This window comes from Grampus griseus (genome assembly GCF_964374135.1).
Source record: "Grampus griseus genome assembly, chromosome: 1".
Lineage (NCBI taxonomy): Eukaryota > Metazoa > Chordata > Mammalia > Artiodactyla > Delphinidae > Grampus > Grampus griseus.
The window spans coordinates 88392561-88415132 of record NC_139017.1 but is presented as its reverse complement, the minus strand read 5'-3'; the positions used below and the strand labels follow the sequence as shown (position 1 = coordinate 88415132).

Below are 22572 nucleotides of genomic sequence, written 5' to 3'. Positions count from 1 at the left end.
TAAAAGAAAGTAGAAAATGACTAAATGAAGCCAAAGAGTGTGGAATATTCTTTTGAGAAATCTGGCAATAAAAATAAAGCAGGATAGTAGGATGATGGAAGTAGGAAAATTATTATTATAAGAGCAATTAGAGCATGTTGTAGAAAGGAGAAGAATCAGAAAAGAAGAAGAAAGAGAAAACATAAGCAATAAATGTAAGATTGCATTTCCCTCAAGCATCCCACAGATCCATGAGGATCCTAAGACTAAGACGCATGGAACAGGTAAACAAACCAAAGGGTCTGATGCCAAACCAGGATTAACAGCAAAGTTCTCCAGGAAAAGAGGAAGACAAAAATTACTGTTAGTGGTGAAAGGAAAGACTCCCTTTAAGGGAAGGACTTTGAAGGAATGACAGGATTTGGAGAGACTTCTCCCAGGGAGAAGAAAGGAGCAGCACGAGAATCTGGACAATGTAAGAGCAGTTAGAGGCGTCACCCTGTTAGCGATGAAATTTTTCAAATACCACTCTGAATAATCTCCTTTATGGCTGCACTCTCAAAGGAGTACAGTTGATTCTCATTATTCACTGTAGTTACTTTCTATAAGGTCACCATGAACACAGAACTAAAGAACCGAAACGCTGTTCCTAAGGGAAATACAGGGTTAGGCTCCTGTGCCTCTGGTCACAATATTCTCATCAACCAATCAATACAAAACCTTGTTTTCTGTGTGTTTCTGTTTAAAGACACCTTGCTTAATATATATTATTGACTCATAAACATTGAACTCATGGTCAACAGCACTATAACTCATGCCTGAGTGAAGCTTTTCTGACACACCTATTTTCTTCCAAAGGCACACCACAGCCTTCCCACATTTAGGAACACTCGACAGCATTTCAGCACTGTTCTTGGGAGCCATTGCAAATAGTGAAATCACCAATAAAAAGCATAAAAATGCAAAACACATGGCACCAAGTAGACTGCAGAAGGACTTGTTTACAATAAAAAAGCTAAAACAAGAACGCAGCGCATCGCCTCTTTCTATCTCAGCTTTAGAAATGTGCTCACCAAGAAAATGAAATTTGTGGCTGCTCAGCGCAAATCCATGAATGACTGCAAAAGCACTGTGAGTATTGATGTGGGGGTTATTTGTGGAGTTAAATTTTAGCAAGTAGAAAAATTCTCAAATACAGAATTCATGAATAATGAGGATAGACTGTATATGCTTTGCTTTAAGAAAGTCTAATAAACAAAAGTATGAACCTGTAATGAAAAAGTGTTTTTAAATTACAAAAACAAGATAAACTGAGGGGAAACTGTTTGTATTTACTACAAATTTCATCTTTAACACAACATTATAAATCAACTATACCTCAATAAAAAATAAAAATATTTCACCTTTAATTATTTCTTCTGGTTCATTTAGAATTTTCTGAAATGGACCGTTGATAGTGCATACTGTACATACTGAACGATCAGCCTCTACTTATCTGGAGATGATCCTGAGGTAACTTCATCTCCCGCTACTGCCTGCCCTAACACTATATAGACAGTCCCTTCTCTGCAGCTGAACTTTAGAGGGTTCAGGGTGGGATGAAAGTTTGTGGGAAGAAATCAATTTGATTGTAAGAATTGAATTTTGCTACAAGATTGGACTAAGGTAGACTTGGAACATACAATGTAAGGTTTATGGGTGGTAACAAATATTCTAACAGTACTACTTTCCACCACAAACTCAGCTCTTCCTGGCCAAGTCACAGATTTGAACGATCATCAAAACCATTCAAAGGGTTTAGCTGTTTCTTTGTTTGAAGGAACTTGCCTTGAGTCTAACTGAAGTTAATGTTCAGTAAAAATCAGGGATCAGCAAACTATAACCCTCTGGCCGAATAAGGCCAGTTGCCTGCTTTTGTAAATAAAGTTTTATTGGAACACAGCCCTGCCTACTCATTTACATATTATCTATGACTGTTTCTGCACTGTGACAGCAGAAATGAGTACCTGCAACTGAGATCACACAGCCCACTAAGCTAAAATACTATCTGGACTTCTACAAAAAAAAAAAAAGTTTGCCTATCCCTGGTATGAACCATATTTTCTCCCAATTTATTTGTTTAACTTGTTTCTTGAATAACAAATCTTGAATGAAATGGCCTTGACCACTCATGCGTGGGGAGGGGTCTGAGGCTGCATTATACATTTTTATTTTATTTTTTTATTTTAAATTTTTTATTTTTTTGGTACGCGGGCCTCTCACTGTTGTGGCCTCTCCCGCTGCGGAGCACAGGCTCCGGACGCGCAGGCCCAGCCGCTCCGCGGCACACGGGATCTTCCCGGACCGGGGCACGAACCCGTGTCCCCTGCATCGGCAGGCGGACTCCCAACCACTGTGCCACCAGGGAAGCCCTGCATTATACATTTTTAAAATAAATGCCCTCTTCCTATCAAAGGTTGCCTCTGGTGATAAGGGTTTGATAGCTCTTCCCTTTCTCCTACAGTGGCCCTTACTTCTTGCTCCACATGACTGGGACTCTAAGCTATTAATCTAAATAGAAAAACTATAATCCCAATCAGAAGGTATATATTTAAACGTCTATCTGCTATTTTCTTTTTTAACTTTCAGAATCAGAGCATCTTCTTTGATCACATGTAATTCTTTCAAAAAGACTATCAAATATAAGATAATCTGAAAGTTGTTTATATTTTAGAATATATAATACTCATGCTTAGTATGAATAAAAATAACTCTGTTGCCCAGAGAGCAAAAAAACATAATTATTATTTTTAACCCATAGCTTTAAGTCAAATCAGTATAAGGTTCCATAATTAATATTTTACAAAGGCCCTACTCACAGTTTATGATTCATTAGGCAAAGCTACATATAACTTTTCTTCACTAAAAACATTCTATATAAAAATCACATTACTAAGAAAAACAAGTATTAACACAAGTAATAATTATCATCTAAAAACAGACTGACTAAATATACATTGTTTTACACTTTTGGAAGCATGAGATGTGCTTCTTCATAGCTGGTGATAAATAGAAAAGAAAGACACACCATCATTATTTTTGTCCAAACTCTTAAATGCCAATTTCATTTGTTTCTCATGGTCTTTAAGGTACTTCATAAATTCTTCAAAATCCAGCTTTCCATCTTTGTTGACATCACCAGTAGTAAAAATTTTCTACAAAAAAGAAAAAAATTAGAGATATTTTTATATGGGTTAAAAATACTAGATGTTTTGTACGTCAAGCAGATTGGCTGTTTTCCTATTAAGACTTGTATTTTATAAATCCCAAGATAGAAGACAAAATCTTGACCTAAATTTAAATGTTTAAAATAGTATTTTTCCCTTTAATTTCCAAAATTAAATAATCTTTTCCTAAAGATGATTCTTATAAAAAGCTGTCATATCAAACTGTCTATCTCTATTAAGAAAAATCATTCCTTTTGAGAAAGAAATAATATATTATTTCACACAAATATATGTATTGATATATACACACACATAATATATATATACATAATATATATGGGTACAATATATAAAATTGATAATACTATATATATAATTATATGAATACAACAATATATAAATTGATACTCTATATATATACACATATAATACTATATGTATTATACATACACATATGTACATATATAATACTATATATTATATATACATATGTACATAATAAATATATACATAACACTATATATGGACACACATACATACACAAGATAAATGTATTACAGTAATCCCAGGTTGGGTTAACATATTTTTTTTAATCTTGTAATCCACCACAGTAACAGAATAAAAATGTCATGTGGTTACCTTAATAAATGCAGAAAAACATTTGATGGATTCAATATCATTTGTGACTAAAAACTCTGAGCAAACTAGGAATGGTGCTTCCTCAAACTAATAAAGGGTATCTACAAAGAATTCTAGCCTTTTTTGTTTAAACTAGTATGACTAGGATTCTCTTATCTGCAACCTAAATGCCATCAATTATTACTTAGTTTTAAAAGCAAATACATTTGTAGTGTCACTGAAAAATAATTATTGCTATTTAATTACTTTTACAAATTAGACTGAGGATGATTTTCATCTGGAAATTATTTTCTGATTACTCCACACATACACTGAGATTTGCATAATCCAAGAGAAAATGTCACAGCATTCTGGGGCCCCATTTATGTACTGAAGTTTCATCTAAGAAGTTTATATCTCGGTCAATGAAAATAACAGTGAACAACTATCATTTTAGAAATTACAAGTTAAAGGACATCTCTAACGCTATCTTTGAACAGTCTGATTTTTTTACCCATATTTCATTAGCCTTTGTTACGGTAAATAAAGATTCCCAGAGTTACAACTGTCTAATGACTCTGACTTTTGAGTTTTCTTGCCTGTTCCCTCTGTGGAAATAAAGACCAGTCAGAGGAGAAAAGGAAAGGCTGTTTACTCTGAGATTACTATAGCAAGGAAGTCAACCACTGTCACTTGTATTTTGGCTCAAAGGCAGGAAGAAGAGTGGGAAAGCTTCATAGTAGAAAAAAAAAGGAGTTTTGGGGTGTGCCCTGATTGGAGACTGTTGGCCTGGGAAAACTGTAGGTGGGCTAAAGCAAAAGTGGGGCATCCTGTGTGATTGGTTAGGGGGGCATATTTGGCTTTTTCTGGTTGGTCCTAAGTTGGAAGCAGGGACAAAAATTGGGGAACATGTCAGTTATCAATTAATTTCTGGCCATTTGGGGCTGACGGTTACACAAGTTATTGTTTAGCTTCCTGGACTGTCACTAGAGATAGCATTCTGGCTTCCAGTAAGTCTGACTTACAGCGGGTTGGCTTCCTGGATTTTTTATTATAAACAAGGTGTAGTTTTCTGGGTAGGTCTTAGGTCAAAGTTCAAAATTTTTTTAATTGAAATATAGTTGATATACAATATTAAGTTAGTTTCAGGTGTACTACATAGTGATTTGACATTTGCACACATTATGAAATTCAAAGTTCAATTTTAAATATGGTCTAACACTGTCTATTTGCATATTCAGTCTCTCACCTTTCACAGCAAAAAAACAAACCAAATCAAATATCATTCAAAAAATCTGTTATCAGAATAAAAAGTTGTATCTTTTCTTTCTTAGCAGTATGTAAGTACCATTTCTATATTTAAAAAATCAATTGAATTCTCAATCTATATAAATAAACTTCTACTACGGAATCTGGAGACATGGGGGTGAAAACTCACATCAAAACTTCCTAGAGATGTCACCATCACCTGAGGAAAAGCCACAGCAGTTTCCCTGAAATATACGGTTCTATGTGGCTGGTGCAGAGACTGCCAGAGTTTTGATACGTGAGACATCATCAGTCATAAAAAGCCTTTATATGGCTCACACCACCTCTTACCAAAAACAAAAGACAAATATGCAAAAAAATTTGTTTTGATAAAGAAGAAATGTGTTTTAAAGCGTTAAACTTGTTTATGGCATAATCCTGAATTTCTTATGAAAGGTTAGTTTGTATCAAATAAACAAATATCAATACAAGTCACATGTGAAAATCTAAGTACAAGAGTAGCTTTAAAAAAGCATGAAGGACGTTTAGGTTTAAAAGGAAAAACACAATTTAAAAATCCAAGTAGACTTCCAGGAAGATGGCGGAAGAGTAAGACGCGGAGATCACCTTCCTCCCCACAGATACACCAGAAATACATCTACGCGTGGAACAACTCCTACGGAGCACCTACTGAACGCTGGCAGAACACCTCAGACCTCCCAAAAGGCAAGGAACCCCCCACATACCTGGTTAGGGCAAAAGAAAAAACTAAACAGAGACAAAAGGATAGGGACGGGTCCTGCACCAGCGGGAGAGAGCTGTGAAGGAGGAAAAGTGTCCACACACTAGGAAGCCCCTTCGCGGGTGGAGACTTCGGGAGGCAGAGTGGGGGAGCTTGGGAGCCGCGGAGGAGAGCACAGCAACAGGGGTGCGGAGGGCAAAGCGGAGAGATTCCAGCTTAGAGGATCGGGCCGACCGGCACTCACCAGCCGAGAGGCTTGTCTGCTCGCCCGCCGGGGCGGGCGGGACTGGGAGCTGAGGCTCCAGCTTCTGTCGGAGCGCCGGGAGAGGACTGAGGTTGGCGGCGTGAACACAGCCTGCAGGGCGTTAGTGCACCGCGGCTAGCCGGGAGAGAGTCCGGGGAAAAGTCTGGACCTACCGAAGAGGCAAGAGACTTTTACTTCCCTCTTTGTTTCCTGGTGCACGAGGAGAGGGGATTAAGAACGCTGCTTGAGAGAGCTCCAGGGACGGGCGCGAGCCGCGGCTAAAAGTGCGGAGCCCAGAGACAGACATGAGACGCTAAGGCCGCTGCTGCCGCCTCCAGGAGGCCTGTGTGCGAACACAGGTCACTAGCCACACGCCCTTCCGGGGAGCCTGTGCAGCCTGCCACTGCCAGGGTCCCGGGATCCAGGGACAACTCCCCCGGGAGAACGCACGGCGCGTCTCAGGCTGCAACGTCACGCCGGCCTCTGCCGCCGCAGGCCCGCCCCACACTCCGTGACCCTCCCTACCTCCCCGGCCTGAGTGAGCCAGAGCCTCCGAATCAGCGGCTCCTTTAACCCCGTCCTGTCTGAGCAAAGAACAGACGCCCTCCGGCGACCTACACGCACAGGCGGGGCCAAATCCAAAGCTGAGCCCCTGGGAACTGTGAGAACAAAGAAGAGAAAGGGAAATCTCTCCCAGCAGCCTCAGAAGCAGCGGATTAAAGCTCCACAATCAACTTGATATACCCTGCATCTGTGGAATACCTGAATAGACAACGAATCATCCCAAATTAAGGAGCCCTGTGGATGAAAGGCTCTTGGTGCTGCACCCAGGAGTCAGTGCTGTGCCTCTGAGGTGGGAGAGCCAACTTCAGGACACTGGTCCACAAGAGGCCTCCCAGCTGCACATAATATCAAACAGCGAAAATCTCCCAGAGATCTCCATCTCAATGCCAGCACCCAGCTTCACTCAACGACCAGCAAGCTACAGTGCTGGACATCCTATGACAAACAACTAGCAAGACAGGAACACAACCCCACCCATTAGCAGAGAGGCTTCCCAAAATCATAATAAGTCTACAGACACCCCAAAACACACCACCAGACGTGGACCTGCCCACCAGAAAGACAAGATCCAGCCTCATCCACCAGAACACAGGCACTAGTACCCTCCACCAGGAAGCCTACACAACCCACTGAACCAACCTTAGCCACTGGGGACAGACACAAAAAACAACAGGAACTACGAACCTTCAGCCTGCAAAAAAGGAGACCCCAAACACAGTAAGATAAGCAAAATGAAAAGACAGAAAAACACACAGCAGATGAAGGAGCAATATAAAAACCCACCAGACCTAACAAATGAAGAGGAAATAGGCAGTCTACCTGAAAAAGAATTCAGAATAATGATAGTAAAGATGATCCAAAATCTTGGAAATAGAATAGACAAAATGCAAGAATCAATTAACAAGGACCTAGAAGAACTAAAGAGCAAAGAAACAGTGATAAACAGCACAACAAGTGAAATGAAAAATACTCTAGATGGGATCAATAGCAGAATAACTGAGGCAGAAGAACAGATAAGTGACCTGGAAGATAAAATAGTGGAAATAACTACTGCAGAGCAGAATAAAGAAAAAAGAATGAAAAGAACTGAGGACAGTCTCAGAGACCTCTGGGACAACATTAAACGCACCAACATTCGAATTATAGGGGTTCCAGAAGAAGAAGAGAAAAAGAAAGGGACTGAGAAAATATTTGAAGAGATTATAGTTGAAAACTTCCCTAATATGGGAAAGGAAATAGTTAATCAAGTCCAGGAAGCACAGAGAGTCCCATACAGGATAAATCCAAGAAGAAATATGCCAAGACACATATTAATCAAACTGTCAAAAATTAAATACAAAGAAAACATATTAAAAGCAGCAAGGGAAAAACAACAAATAACACACAAGGGAATCCCCATAAGGTTAACAGCTGATCTTTCAGCAGAAACTCTGCAAGCCAGAAGGGAGTGGCAGGACATATTGAAAGTGTTGAAGGAGAAAAACCTGCAACCAAGATTACTCTACCCAGCAAGGATCTCATTCAGATTTGATGGAGAAATTAAAACCTTTACAGACAAGCAAAAGCTGAGAGAGTTCAGCACCACCAAACCAGCTCTACAACAACTGCTAAAGGAACTTCTCTAGGCAAGAAACACAAAAGAAGGAAATGACCTACAATAACGAACCCAAAACAATTAAGAAAATGGGAATGGGAACACACATATCGATAATTACCTTAAATGTAAATGGACTAAATGCTCCCACCTAAAGACACAGATTGGCTGAATGGATACAAAAACAAGATGCATATATTTGCTGTCTACAAGAGACCCACTTCTGACCTAGAGACATATACAGACTGAAAGTAAGGGGATGGAAAAAGGTATTTCATGCAAATGGAAACCAAAAGAAAGCTGGAGTAGCAATTCTCATATCAGACAAAACAGACTTTAAAACAAAGACTATTAGAAGAGACAAAGAAGGACACTACATAATGATCAAGGGATCGATCCAAGAGGAAGATATAACAATTGTAAATATTTATGCACCCAACATAGGTGCACCTCAATACATAAGGCAAATACTGACAGCCATAAAAGGGGAAATCGACAGTAACACATTCATAGTAGGGGACTTTAACACCCCACTTTCACCAATGGACAGATCATCCAAAATGAAAATAAATAAGGAAACACAGGCTTTAAATGATACATTAAACGAGATGGAGTTAATTGATATTTATAGGACATTCCATCCAAAAACAACAGAATACACATTTTTCTCAAGTGCTCATGGAACATTCTCCAGGATAGATCATATCTTGGGTCACAAATCAAGCCTTGGTAAATTTAAGAAAATTGAAATTGTATCAAGTATCTCTTCCGACCACAACGCTATGAGACTCGATATCATTTACAGGAGAAGATCTGTAAAAAATACAAACACATGGAGGCTAAACAATACACTACTTAATAACGAAGTGATCACTGAAGAAATCAAAGAGGAAATCAAAAAATACCTAGAAACAAATGACAATGGAGACACGACGACTCAAAATCTATGGGATGCAGCAAAAGCAGTTCTAAGAGGGAAGTTTATAGCAATACAATCTTACCTTAAGAAACAGGAAACATCTCGAATAAACAACCTAACCTTGCACCTAAAGCAATTAGAGAAAGAAGAACAAAAAAACCCCAAAGTTAGCAGGAGGAAAGAAATCATAAAAATCAGATCAGAAATAAATGAAAAAGAAATGAAGGAAACAATAGCAAAGATCAATAAAACTAAAAGCTGGTTCTTTGAAAGGATAAACAAAATTGATAAACCATTAGCCAGACTCATCAAGAACAAAAGGGAGAAGACTCAAATCAATAGAATTAGAAATGATAAAGGAGAAGTAACAACTGACACTGCAGAAATACAAAAGATCATGAGAGATTACTACAAGCAACTCTATGCCAATAAAATGGACAACCTGGAAGAAATGGACAAATTCTTAGAAAGGCACAACCTGCCAAGACTGAATCAGGAAGAAATAGAAAATATGAACAGACCAATCACAAGCACTGAAATTGAAACTGTGATTAAAAATCTTCCAACAAGCAAAAGCCCAGGACCAGATGGCTTCACACGCGAATTCTATCAAACATTTAGAGAAGAGCTATCACCTATCCTTCTCAGACTCTTCCAAAATATAGCAGAGGGAGGAACACTCCCCAACTCATTCTACGAGGCCACCATCACCCTGATACCAAAACCAGACAAGGATGTCACAAAGAAAGAAAACTACAGGCCAATATCACTGATGAACATATATGCAAAGATCCTCAACAAAATACTAGCAAACAGAATCCAACAGCACATTAAACGGATCATACACCATGATCAAGTGGGGTTTATTCCAGGAATGCAAGGATTCTTCAATATACGCAAATCAATCAACGTGATACACCATATTAACAAACTGAAGGAGAAAAACCATATGATCATCTCAGTAGATGCAGAGAAAGCTTTTGACAAAATTCAACACCCATTTATGATAAAAACCCTGCAGAAAGTAGGCATAGAGGGAACTTTCCTCAACATAATAAAGGCCATATATGACAAACCCACAGCCAACATTGTTCTCAATGGTGAAAAACTGAAACCATTTCCACTAAGATCAGGAACAAGACAAGGTTGCCCACTCTCACCACTCTTATTCAACATAGTTTTGGAAGTTTTAGCCACAGCAATCAGAGAAGAAAAGGAAATAAAAGGAATCCAAATTGGAAAAGAAGAATTAAAGCTGTCACTGTTTGCAGATGACATGATACTACACATAGAGAATCCTAAAGATGCTACCAGAAAACTACTAGAGCTAATCAATGAATTTGGTAAAGTAGCAGGATACAAAATTAATGCACAGAAATCTCTGGCATTCCTATACACTAAGGATGAAAAATCTGAAAGTGAAATCAAGAAAACACTCCCATTTACCATCGCAACAAAAAGAATAAAATACCTAGGAATAAACCTACCTAAGGAGACAAAAGACCTGTATGCAGAAAATTATAAGACACTGATGAAAGAAATTAAAGATGATACAAATAGATGGAGAGATATACCATGTTCTTGGATTGGAAGAATCAACATTGTGAAAATGACTCTACTACCCAAAGCAATCTACAGATTCAATGCAATCCCTATGAAACTACCACTGGCATTTTTCACAGAACTAAAACAAAAAATTTCACAATTTGTATGGAAACACAAAAGACCCCGAATAGCCAAAGCAATCTTGAGAACGAAAAATGGAGCTGGAGGAATCAGGCTTCCTGACTTCAGACTATACTACAAAGCTACAGTAATCAAGACAGTATGGTACTGGCACAAAAACAGAAATATAGATCAATGGAACAGGATAGAAAGCCCAGAGATAAACCCACGCACACATGGTCACCTTATCTTTGACAAAGGAGGCAGGAATGTACAGTGGAGAAAGGACAGCCTATTCAATAAGTGGTGCTGGGAAAACTGGACAGCTACATGTAAAAGTATGAGATTAGATCACTCCCTAACACCATACACAAAAATAAGCTCAAAATGGATTAAAGATCTAAATGTAAGGCCAGAAACTATCAAACTCAAACTATCAAACATAGGCAGAACACTCTATGATATAAATCACAGCAAGGTCCTTTTTGACCCACCTCCTAGAGAAATGGAAATAAAAACAAAAGTAAACAAATGGGACCTAATGAAACTTAAAAGCTTTTGTGCAGCAAAGGAAACCATAAAGAAGACCAAAAGACAACCTTCAGAATGGGAGAAAATATTTGCAAATGAAGCAACTGACAAAGGATTAATCTCCAAAATTTATAAGCAGCTCATGCAGCTTAATAACAAAAAAACAAACAACCCAATCCAAAAATGGGCAGAAGACCTAAATAGACATTTCTCCAAAGAAGATATACAGACTGCCAACAAACACATGAAAGAATGCTCAACATCATTAATCATTAGAGAAATGCAAATCAAAACTACAATGAGATATCATCTCACACCGGTCAGAATGGCCATCATCAAAAAATCTAGAAACAATAAATGCTGGAGAGGGTGTGGAGAAAAGGGAACCCTCTTACACTGTTGGTGGGAATGTAAATTGATACAGCCACTGTGGAGAACAGTATGGAGGTTCCTTAAAAAGCTACAAATAGAACTACCATATGACCCAGCAATCCCACTACTAGGCATATACCCTGAGAAAACCATAATTCAAAAAGAGTCATGTACCAAAATGTTCATTGCAGCTCTATTTACAATAGCCCAGAGATGGAAACAACCTAAGTGTCCATCATCGGATGAATGGATAAAGAAGATGTGGCACATATATACAATGGAATATTACTCAGCCATAAAAAGAGACGAAATTGAGCTATTTGTAATGAGGTGGATAGACCTAGAGTCTGTCATACAGAGTGAAGTAAGTCAGAAAGAGAGAGACAAATACCGTATGCTAACACATATATATGGAATTTAAGAAAAAAATGTCATGAAAAACCTAGGGGTGAAACAGGAATAAAGACACAGACTTACTAGAGAATGGACTTGAGGCTATGGGGAGGGGGAAGGGTAAACGGTGACAAAGCGAGAAAGAGGCATGGACATATATACACTACCAAACGTAAGGTAGATAGCTAGTGGGAAGCAGCCGCGTAGCACAGGGAGATCAGCTCAGTGCTTTGTGACCACCTAGAGGGGTGGGATAGGGAGGGTGGGAGGGAGGGAGACGCAAGCGGGAAGAGAAATGGGAACATATGTATATATATAACTGATTCATTTTGTTGTGAAGCTGAAACTAACATACCATTGTAAAGCAATTATACTCCAATAAAGATGTTAAAATGAAAAAAAGAAAAAAAAGAATAAAAACCTAGAGGCAAAAAAAACAAAAAAAATCCAAGTAAACTTTACAGAGATAATATTTTGGACTGGTCTGGTCCATGGACAACATCCAGTCCAGGCCTCTGATGTTACAAATGAGGAAACCAGGACAGAGTACTTGGCATATAGAAGGCGCTAAAAATACAAATGATCAATGACTAAGTGAATGACAAAATAAAGACTCCCAAAGTTCACATGGCTAATAGGAAGAGTTTTACCAAATCTTAACACGACAGAACTCATTTGACAGTTTTTTGAGCATGAAGTGCTAATTATCTTAAATGAATTTGCCAGTCTTTAACTCTCATGGATCTCCATCTATTGGGTTAAACATCCAAAGAGCAAAGATCACTGGAAAGTAATAATTATACTCAATAATAACTTCTGAACAGAAGATAACTTGGAAATATACTGATAGAAATATGCATTAGGCACGGCATACTGAGAAGGATCCTCTCATCTAGGTTGCTGGGGAAAAGATTTGCAAAGGAAAAAATGCCCAAGCTCATTCTTCAAAAGTCTGATGATAGGGCTTCCCTGGTGATGCAGTGGTTGAGAGTCCGCCTGCCGATGAAGGGGACACGGGTTCGTGCCCCGGTCAGGGAGGATCCCGCATGCTGCGGAGCGACTGGGCCCGTGAGCCATGGCCGCTGAGCCTGCGCGTCCGGAGCCTGTTGCTCCGCAATGGGAGAGGCCACAACAGTGAGAGGCCCGCGTACCGCAAAAAAAAAGTGATGATAAAGGCACCTTATGAGGAAACATCAGCCTGGGAGAAACCCCAAGAGTACAAGCCACTCAGACTGACTGCCCTCCTTCCAAGAACGGAAACCAAAATACACTATTAGAGAATTTCCAACTACCACATAACTCCCAAAATGCACAGTGATTATGCCAGTTCCCTAAAGTGGGAAGAGAGCATCTTTGGCTTAAATGCACATCTAGGCTACTAATAACAGGTGAGTACACTGAACAAGGTGACTCCAAAAACAAGGTTGCAGCCAACATCTTGAGAGCAATTTGAATTTAGAAGTGTTATTAGAGCCAGGGAGAAAATTGAGAAAAATTCTTGAGAGGAGTATTAGTAACGTTGTTATTCTTCATACAGTAACGCTGGTAACAGACCTGAAAACTATAGTGGGGCCCAGCATCAAGCTTGGGAACGTGTAAATCTGGCTTTACCCTTCTCTGCCCAAGGCCCCTCCAGAATTCTCAGACCCAACATCTCTCTGACCACAGCCCCACTGAAGCCCACCTTCCCTTCGTCCTGAATGACCCCTACGTCCTGCAGGCCTTCCTGAAGTTCAAGGATGTCCAGGGTCCCATCTTCATTATGGTCTAGGTATGAAAACAGTTCTTCATCGAAGGCGTCCATCTGGGATGTCTCTGGCGGCAGAGGTGCTTCCGGTGGTCCACGCTCTGACCCCCGTTAGTCTCCCCGAGCTGGAAGTGAGAGGGAGGATGGTGATCTCTGCCCACCACAGGCCGAGTTGGAAAAGACCTAAGGTAGCAGCTGCCTCTCTGCTACCAAAGCCAAAGCCCCTGGGCCAGGTACAGAACGGAAAGGGGACGGTTCATCGCCACGGCTCCAGAGCAGAAGCACGAGATGCGCTGGGAGCCTCGGAGGGGTTGGTGCTGGAGGCCAGGCCAGGAGTGTGAGGCCATGGAGTTCCGGCCTCACTCCCAGATCAGCCAATCAGACTCCCTGTTTCCCATCTCACTCCAGGAGGAGCCTTGTCTCCAGAAGCTTCCTGAGAGACCTCCACACAGGTCTGTCTCTAAAGGTAGAACTTCTTTTTAGAGAAAAGTGGGTAGGGGAGTTTTGAGACATGGACTGTGGGGCCATAATGACTGGTGGTGTTGGTCCAACATTTTTTTGTTTTTTAAGTTGTCTGGTCATACCTAAGACTTCTTCTTCTAAGGTTAAGGCACTTGGGAATTATTGTAATGAAGCTTGGGACCAGAATGAAAATCTGACCATGTGGGCCTTTCCTTCTGTGATCCTCTCCCCCAGTTCCTTATCTTCACTCAGTATCTGCAGTGGCTCCAGAGCAAGGCTGCTGAACAGGAGTCCCATCTCCATCTGCACAGATTCCGGCAGCACACTTGGGAGGATAATCTCAAAATGGGCAGAAGTTAAGTCAACTGGGGTCCAGGAGATACTCATAAACAATGTTTATGGCGTCTTCTTAATCGCCACTTTCCGTAACCACTGAGAGCTCCGGCTTCCCTATACACATACATGTTGGTCCCTCATCGGGCACCACTGGAAATGTGGAAGTATAGTTTCACAGTCAAAATTCCACTTTTTACATAAGTTACTTTTAAAAATATGGAGTACTCTTTAAAAACTTGAATGTTAAAATTCATATGGAGTAACAAGAACTCTCATGCTGGTGGGAATGCAAAATGGTACACTTTAGAAGACAGCTTGGCAATTTCTTACAAAACTAAACACACTTTTACCATATAATCCAGCAATCATGCTCCTTGGTATCTACCCAAAGGAGCTGAAAATGTAGGTGCACATGAAAATCTAAACACAAATGTTTGTAGGAGCTTTATTCATAATTGCCAAAACTGGAAGCAACCAAGATGTAGGTGAACGGGTAAGTAAACTGTGGTACATCCAGACAACGGACTATTATTCAGTGCGAGAAAGAAAAAAGCTATCAAGCCATGAAAAGACATGGAGAAATCTTAAGTGCATATTACTAAGTGAAAGAAGCCAACCTGAAAAGGTTACATACTGTATGATTCTAGCAATATCATATTCTGGAAAAGGCAAAACTATAGAGACATTAAAAAGATCAGCGGTTGCCAGACAGTTGGAGAAATGGGTAGAAGGATGAATAGGCAGAGCAGAGAGGATTTTTAGTGCAGTGAAAAATACCCTGTATGATTCTGTAAAGATGGATACACGTCATCATACATTTGTCCAAACCGATAGAATATACAACACCTAAGGTAAACTATGCACTTGGGGTGATATGTCAATGTAGGTTCATCAACTGTAACAAATGTTACCACTCGGTGTCAGATGTTGATCATGGGGGAGGCTATGCATGCGTGGGGGCAGGTGAGATATGGTTAATCTCTAGACCTTCCTCTTAATTTTGCTGTGAACATAAAACTGCTCCCCCAAAATAAAATTTTTTTAATTCATAAAGATAATCTAATCAAGCCGTTATCTGTCAGTTTTTGCTCTATTTACTCATCATGTCAAGTACGGAAAACACAAAGAGGACCATCCCATGTCCTTGAACTACCCATGCGTTTGCCAGGAAGAGATTATGCCATGGTTAGTCATAAGTACTACTGCAAGCTTCACAATAAACGTTTCTCCCCAGAGCTGTTGAGCAGTGGCAAACATCTAATGTTGTTTCACAAGATGTGCTGTGGCCCAATCAACAAGGAATTCTCCAACAAAAGAGAATTTTACAGTCCACAGGGAATGATCCTTCCCTGGGCATTGCAGAGAATGCAAGTAGTCACAAAGAGTCATAGAAGACAGACATCCAGGCAGGCGCAAGAGTCTTAAGACCAAGTAGAAAAGATAGAAGTCACAGCCAGACTTCTGAATAAAGAAAACAGACTAACAGCATTTTATATAACTGATAGAAGAGAGCAAAACATAGACTTGATCATCTCATCATTTTATTGCCTTAATTCTAAATCCAGATTTTTTTTTTTTTTGGTTCTACACTATTCTGAAGTCTTCCAAGCCTAAATTGAACCAAAATAAGCATACTTCCAGCTAAAATTGCTGACTCTTCATCATCAGTTTATTTTTCTGATTTCCATTTCAGTAAATTAAAATTCAGATTATTTCTTCTGCTCTTTGATGTTTTGAAATTTTTTTCCTCAGAGTACCTCAAGTGACATCCAAACATTGAGATTGCCTTTTAAAATGTTCTAACGTGGCCTTTGATGAAAAACAATGAGGAGGGGGAGGCAAAGAGGGAGGAGGGAGGAAACGATGGAAAATAATGCAAAAAGCAGACAGGATTACTAGATTCTTATGGGAAAATTAGTAATAACTACTGTATCTCCTTGTTCCTCATACTACCTTCTACTCTCAATTCCTGAGTCACAGGAGAACTTAATGTGAATTTTATCTCTTCTAAAACACTAATTTCGTAATGAGGAGATTTGGAAACACATGGAAAAGCAGGGTCACTCATATCAGAAGAAACCATAGTGAGTTCGCCTCTAGCTGGTTCTTAATTTTGTCTCAGAACTTGCCTTGATGTCTTTTCCCTTCCCTGTATACTTTTGGAACACTTAGTAACAATTAGTTATTGTATTCCTTATTACGTTCCACATTCTTTCCATTTAAGGCCTAAAGGAACTTAAATAGAAATTTGCTCTCTTCTACTTGCCAAATTCGTTACAAAAGCTTGGCAACATGGAGATGAGATCAAGTCAGACGGGAATTTATAGAGATTTCACTTTAGGCTGAGTATTTGTTTTAGATGCAAATTATCTTGAAACCTTCCCTTGAAGAATCACCCCATAGTTCTCATTTCTAGATACTCCAGTGGGTAATCTCCCCAATCCTTGACATTATACAAACCCTTGACCTATGCCTCTGAAATTCTCCCCCATAAAGACTGACCATGTAACCCTAATTCCAAGTATGTGATTGGCTACTGTCACCCAGGCTCCCCTCCACACCCTCTCTTCCTCCTGTTTTTGCACAGCCACCAGAGTGATCTTCCTAAGTCATAAGTCTGCCTGTGTCCCCTCTTGCTTAAAATCTCCCAAGTGCTCCCATCACTCAATTGATAAAAGTCCAAACCACCTGGCAGGTCCTCAATGCCTTTCATGATCTGGCCCTTGCCTGGCCCTGACATGACACTATTCCTCAAGAAGGCCAACTGGTCACTCGGTGGAAAGTCAGTTATATTGGGTGCCTCCTGTGGTGTAAGGGGCACTGGGTCTTCCTCAGAGGAAGGTAGGGGTTTCCCTTTCCTGCCCACAAAGGTTCAGATAGCACCACTATCTGGGGGCTTGTGGAATGCCTGATCCACAGGCGTGAAATCCCTACAGAACACAGCATCTGACCAGGGGATCCCGTCATAGTGTAAGAGGTGCGCACCTGGGCCCGAGACCACTGGATCCACTGGCCATTTCACACCCCACACCATCAGGAAGCAGCCAACCTCACAGAATGCTGCAATGTCCTACTGAAAGCACAGCCGAAGCACCACCTAGGAGACAATATTTGGCAAAAATGGGTTGCCACCCTTCGGGATACCGTTATGTACACTAAATCAGAGACCTACCATGTGGCTCTGTGCCCCCAAAAGGAAGAACACATGAGTCCAGGAACTAAAAGGTGGAAGCAGGAGTGGTCCCACTTACTATCACTCCCAATGACCCAATGGGAACTTTTTTTTTCCCATCCCCACAACTCTGGGCTCTGCAGTGTTAGCTTCTGGTCCCCAAGCAGGATAGATACACTCCTGTCAGGGAACACAATGAGGGTCCCACTGAACTACAAGCTATAGCTTCCACCTGGACATTTGTAACTCCTTGTGTCCAGGGACCAACAGGCAAGAAAAGAAGTCACCCTCTTAGTAGGTGTAAATTGGCCCTGATCAGCAGGAAGCAGGGCTGCTTCTACACCACCGAGACAGAGAGGAATACTTACGGAACTCAGATGATCCATGTGGACTCCAGGGATGCCCAGTTATAACTGTGAATGGGCACATGCAGCAACATTGGCCTGAGAAGCTCAGATACTGCAGAAAGGAAAGTTTAGGTCACACAACCAGGTAAGTCACAAAGATCTGCAGAGATTCTAGCTGAATGTGAGTGGAATTTAAAATAGATAGTCAAGAAGGGAAATCATGAGTACCAGTTGTGACCAAGTGAAGCAACGGGGACCGTAGTTTGTCCCACTGTCCTCCCTGAGGAAGAGAGGCTGAGAACGATAAGGGAGCACTCCCCACACCTATGCTGAGAAGCACATCTGTGGGTGCCATGGAGTGGCCTGTGGAGGCCAGGTCAGATCACTCTACAGGCGAACACTCCTGTTTCCTCTCCCTTACCCTTCTTTTGCACACTCAATCCCATCGTGGTTTCTGCTCCTAGGAGAATCAGAAATGACGCAGTTAGCACCAGCAGTAGCCCAAGACAAGAGGTAAGAACATGGGGTTTGGGAACTGGCTCATTCACTGCCCAGCAGGCAAAGAGCCCGGAGTGGAACATGGGGGAAGGATGATGCTTTGTACAAGGTGGGAGCCCAAAGCTGAAGATTTCCCAGCGGTGACCTGGGAAAACAACCTGTTTAAGGGGAACACCTGGCTAGTGCAATGACTCAGGCATTTGTAAAATATGGGGGGAACCATGCTATAAGGGTAGGCAAGAAAGCATAACGATGAAAGGAGCAATTCACCGAGAAGCTAAAACAATGCTAAATTTGAATACACCAGCAGTATAGTCCATTATATAGTCTGTTTTTAAAATAAAAGGGAAAATCAACAGAATTATAAAGGAAAGTTAGCAAATGTGCAATTATAGAGGAAATTTTGACAGTAGTAACAGTTTTAGATAATTTAAAGGCTAACTGATTGCTTATTAGGTACCATGAATTATTCTAAATACTTTACGTATTTTAATTCATCTATTCACAATAACCCTGTAAGTACTCATGTTACCTCTGTCACAGATGAGAAAACTGAAGCTAAAAAGATATTTTTAATGGCCCAAAGTTAACTAGTAAGTAGCAGAACCAAGATTTAAACCCAGGTGGTTTTTCTTACAAGCTCATCTATGTATGTAAAAAGATGTTTATCTGGAAAAACTATAGAATCAATAAAAAGATCAGTGGTTGGGGATGTGGGAATGAATAGGCAGAGCACAGAGGACTTTTAGGGCAGTAATAATACTCTATATGATATTATAATAATGGATACATGTCATTATACATTTGTCCAAACCCATAGAACATACAACACCAAGAGTGAAACCTAAGGTAAACTATGGACTTAAAGTGATAATGAGGTGTCAATGTAGGTTCACCTTTGGTAAAAAATGTACCATTCTGATGAGTGATGTTGACAATGGGGGCGACTATGTATGTGATGTTTAGAGGCAGAGGGTGTATGGGTAGGTAATCTCTGTACCTTCCTCTCAATTCTGTTGTAAACAAAAAACTGCTCTAAAAAAATAGTCTTTTATATATTTGTCTTATTTTATCCAACATTTCTAGGTATCTAGCAACAGGAGAATTTTTGGTTTTCTTGTCCTACATATGCTGGAAATAAAAGCACTAACAACTGCTTTACCGTTAAGGTTTTTTTTCTTTTAATTATTTCAAATGAGCCACTGTCTTGTTTAGGGTATTTCAAATCACAGCCTTAAATCTTTTTGTACCACTGTGCTTAGATCACTGAGACATGACCCTCATCTTCAAGATGTTTGGTCTTAGTGGAGGGCACAGTCAATAAATAAAAATAGTACCTTTTGAAAATTATAGCAGTAGTGATATAGGAGACAAAGATCTACAAATAGTAGGGTGAGACCAACTCTTCTATAGGGGGTGGTCCAGAAAAGCTCATCACAGAGGAGGTGATATTTATTAAAAAAAAAAAAAAACTCTATTTTTTCCTAATCATAAAAATAATAATGCATGATCATTTTAAAAAATTGAAATAATACAAAAATTGTGAAGAAAAAAGTAACAAGGTAATTTAACTCCTACTATCCAGAAGTAATTATTATTAACATTTAATTGAAGAATATACCCATCAAAAAAGAGTGCTGGGAATAGTTAATAATATCTGGCATGAGCACAGAGTGATACTATGTATATGTATGTAGGTATAAAATATATTTTATGTATATGTATAGAATACATATATTGTGTGTGTGACAAATATACACCATCCTGTTCTATATGTTTGCATACACACAGTTTATACAACTTATTTTATAATTTGTTCTTATATAAATTTTGGAAAATTAAAGACATTTTTTATTCCTGAGTTCCTCTCTCTTTTTATTAATCAGTCTTGCCAGAGATTTGTCTATTTTATTCATATTTTCAAAGAACCAACCAAAAAAGCATATAGTTGGAAATTTAAAGCACACAAATAATTCATGGGTCAAAGATGAAATCATATTGGAAATTAGAAAATACTTAGAACTAAATTACAACAAAAGTACAAACTTACGGGATGCAACTAAAGAAGTGATTAAAGTGATATTGTAGCTCAAAATTAATAAATCAAGCATTTATTAATAACTCAAGAAATTAGAAAAGGGACAAATGAGTAAACCCAAAGAAAGTAGAAGGAACTAAACAAAAGTTAATGGAAGAAAATTTAAAAAATGGAGACAATCTTCAAAAAGTACCAAAAATTGGCTCTTTCAGTGTATGAATAAAAAAGACAAAGGTTGAAAGGGAAAAAAAAAAGGTTGGCAAGAAAAAAAGATTTGGCAAGATTGAAGAGGAAACAGGGGTGGGGGGGGAGATATCAGGAATAAAACAGAGAACATAACTACAGAACAGTCAGAACTTTTTAAAAATCACAAGTGAATATAAATATTATGAGCCTTGGACAGAAAGTGCAGTTTCCTAAAAGTTGTAACTTACTAAATCTGACTCAAGAAGAAATAGTAACCTGAAGAGGCCTGTAACTACTAAAGACATTGAATGAGTAGCTTAAAATATAACTACTATAAAAAGTTTTTGGCTCTTATAGCTTAATAGCACTTTACTCTTGGGATAGGGAATGCCAAAGTGTCCTCCTACATTTCAGTGGGGTTGGAGAGGTTCCAAATATCTCTGCTGATAGGGGCTGCACTTCAGGGACACAATTAAAATGACTCAGAGAAGCTGAAATTGCTCGTAGGATGGGCCAACCCTTCAGGTCAACTTATGTACTTAGGGCATTAAGAATGTCTTAAACAATGGAATGTTGCCTCTCCTCCTCAACAGGAGGTTGGGGGAAACATACCACTGGTTTTCAAACAGTTTTGAAACAGTAGACAAACTAGCTGGTGTAAGAAAGCAGCTTCGAAGAGATACAAAATGTGAGACTTTTTACAGAACTTGGGGCTCACTGAAGTGTGAGAGCTAAAAAAAAAGAAAAAAGAAAAAAAGTGGCTAAATTTTTGCATAGGCTTAAAAAGCCCTGGGATGCATTCAGACCAAAAGTACTGGGCACAGGATTTTTAATTCTCAGAGTGAGTCAGAGGGTCCACTGCCCTAATTTTTCTGTAAAAGTACCGGTAGCCTTTCAGATCCTGATGCGCATCCGTTCCGGGGTACCTGGCCCCATTCCCGAGCTTCTGAACCCACTCGCGGGTTGGAAGCCACACTTCCAGTTACTTCCTGCAGAGCCGCGGGCAGCCGCCCTCCGTCCTCGAAGCGCCCAGAGTCCCCGCAGCCCTTCCGGCCCTCAGGCCCCGCAGCGACCCACCTCCTCGGCGTCCTGGCCCAGGGGGATGCCCAGGCTCTTGAGCCCCTCCTGCAGCTCGCAGATGTCCACCACGCCGTCCCCGTTGCGGTCCAGCTTGTGGAAGAGGGTCTCGTAGCGCGTCGGAGGCTCCGCGTCCTGGCAGGCCGCCGCAGGCAGCACGACGCCCCGCAGCCAGCGCAGCATGGTCCCGGAGGCGCGGGCCGGCCCAGCCGAGGGAAGCCAGGGAGGCCGAAGGCTGCTTGGGCGCGAGGCCTGGCTGTAAGGGGCGCGAGGCCTGGCTGTAAGGGGCCCGCGGCCTGGCTGTAAGGGACCCGCGGCGCACAAGCTGAAAAGAGCCAAGTCCCCACCCGAGCTCGGCTCGGTGCACGGGGAGTGGCCGCTCCCGCTGCTGCCTGGGGAGGAGCTCGCCCGGCGCCGGCCTCCCCGATAGGCGCGGGGGACGGGCTAGGCACTGCCTTGAGCGGGCAGGAAGTAAAAGGGTTGCAGGGTGCGGCCCGGGAGGGGCTGTGGGACCTGGGAGGTAAGCTCTGCGGCGTCCCTACTGGAGCTGTCAGGGGTGCGGCCCGAGGAGCCAGTCCCGGGAGGTTGTGGGATTCTGCATCAGGGTATTAAAGGTGGGACGGGGGACGGAGGA

The 22572-nt window shown here is 40.7% G+C and overlaps 1 protein-coding gene across 2 annotated transcripts in view; it reads right to left on the bottom strand.

The window, feature by feature from the left end:
- SLC25A24 (solute carrier family 25 member 24) overlaps positions 1–22267 on the bottom strand; it is a 57851-nt gene extending 35584 nt beyond the window's left edge. Inside the window, exons 1-2 of one of the 2 annotated variants that reach the window (XM_082670741.1) lie at positions 21939–22267; positions 3047–3173 (exon numbers count right to left, since the gene is read on the bottom strand). In XM_082670741.1, coding sequence (XP_082526867.1) covers positions 3047–3173; positions 21939–22121 — 310 coding nt within the window. In that variant the 5' untranslated portion in view covers positions 22122–22267. Of the gene's footprint in view, positions 1–3046; positions 3174–18160; positions 18254–21938 lie in introns of those variants that run through there. The other variant, XM_082670742.1, reaches the window with a different exon arrangement.
- Positions 22268–22572: the final 305 nt, after the last annotated feature.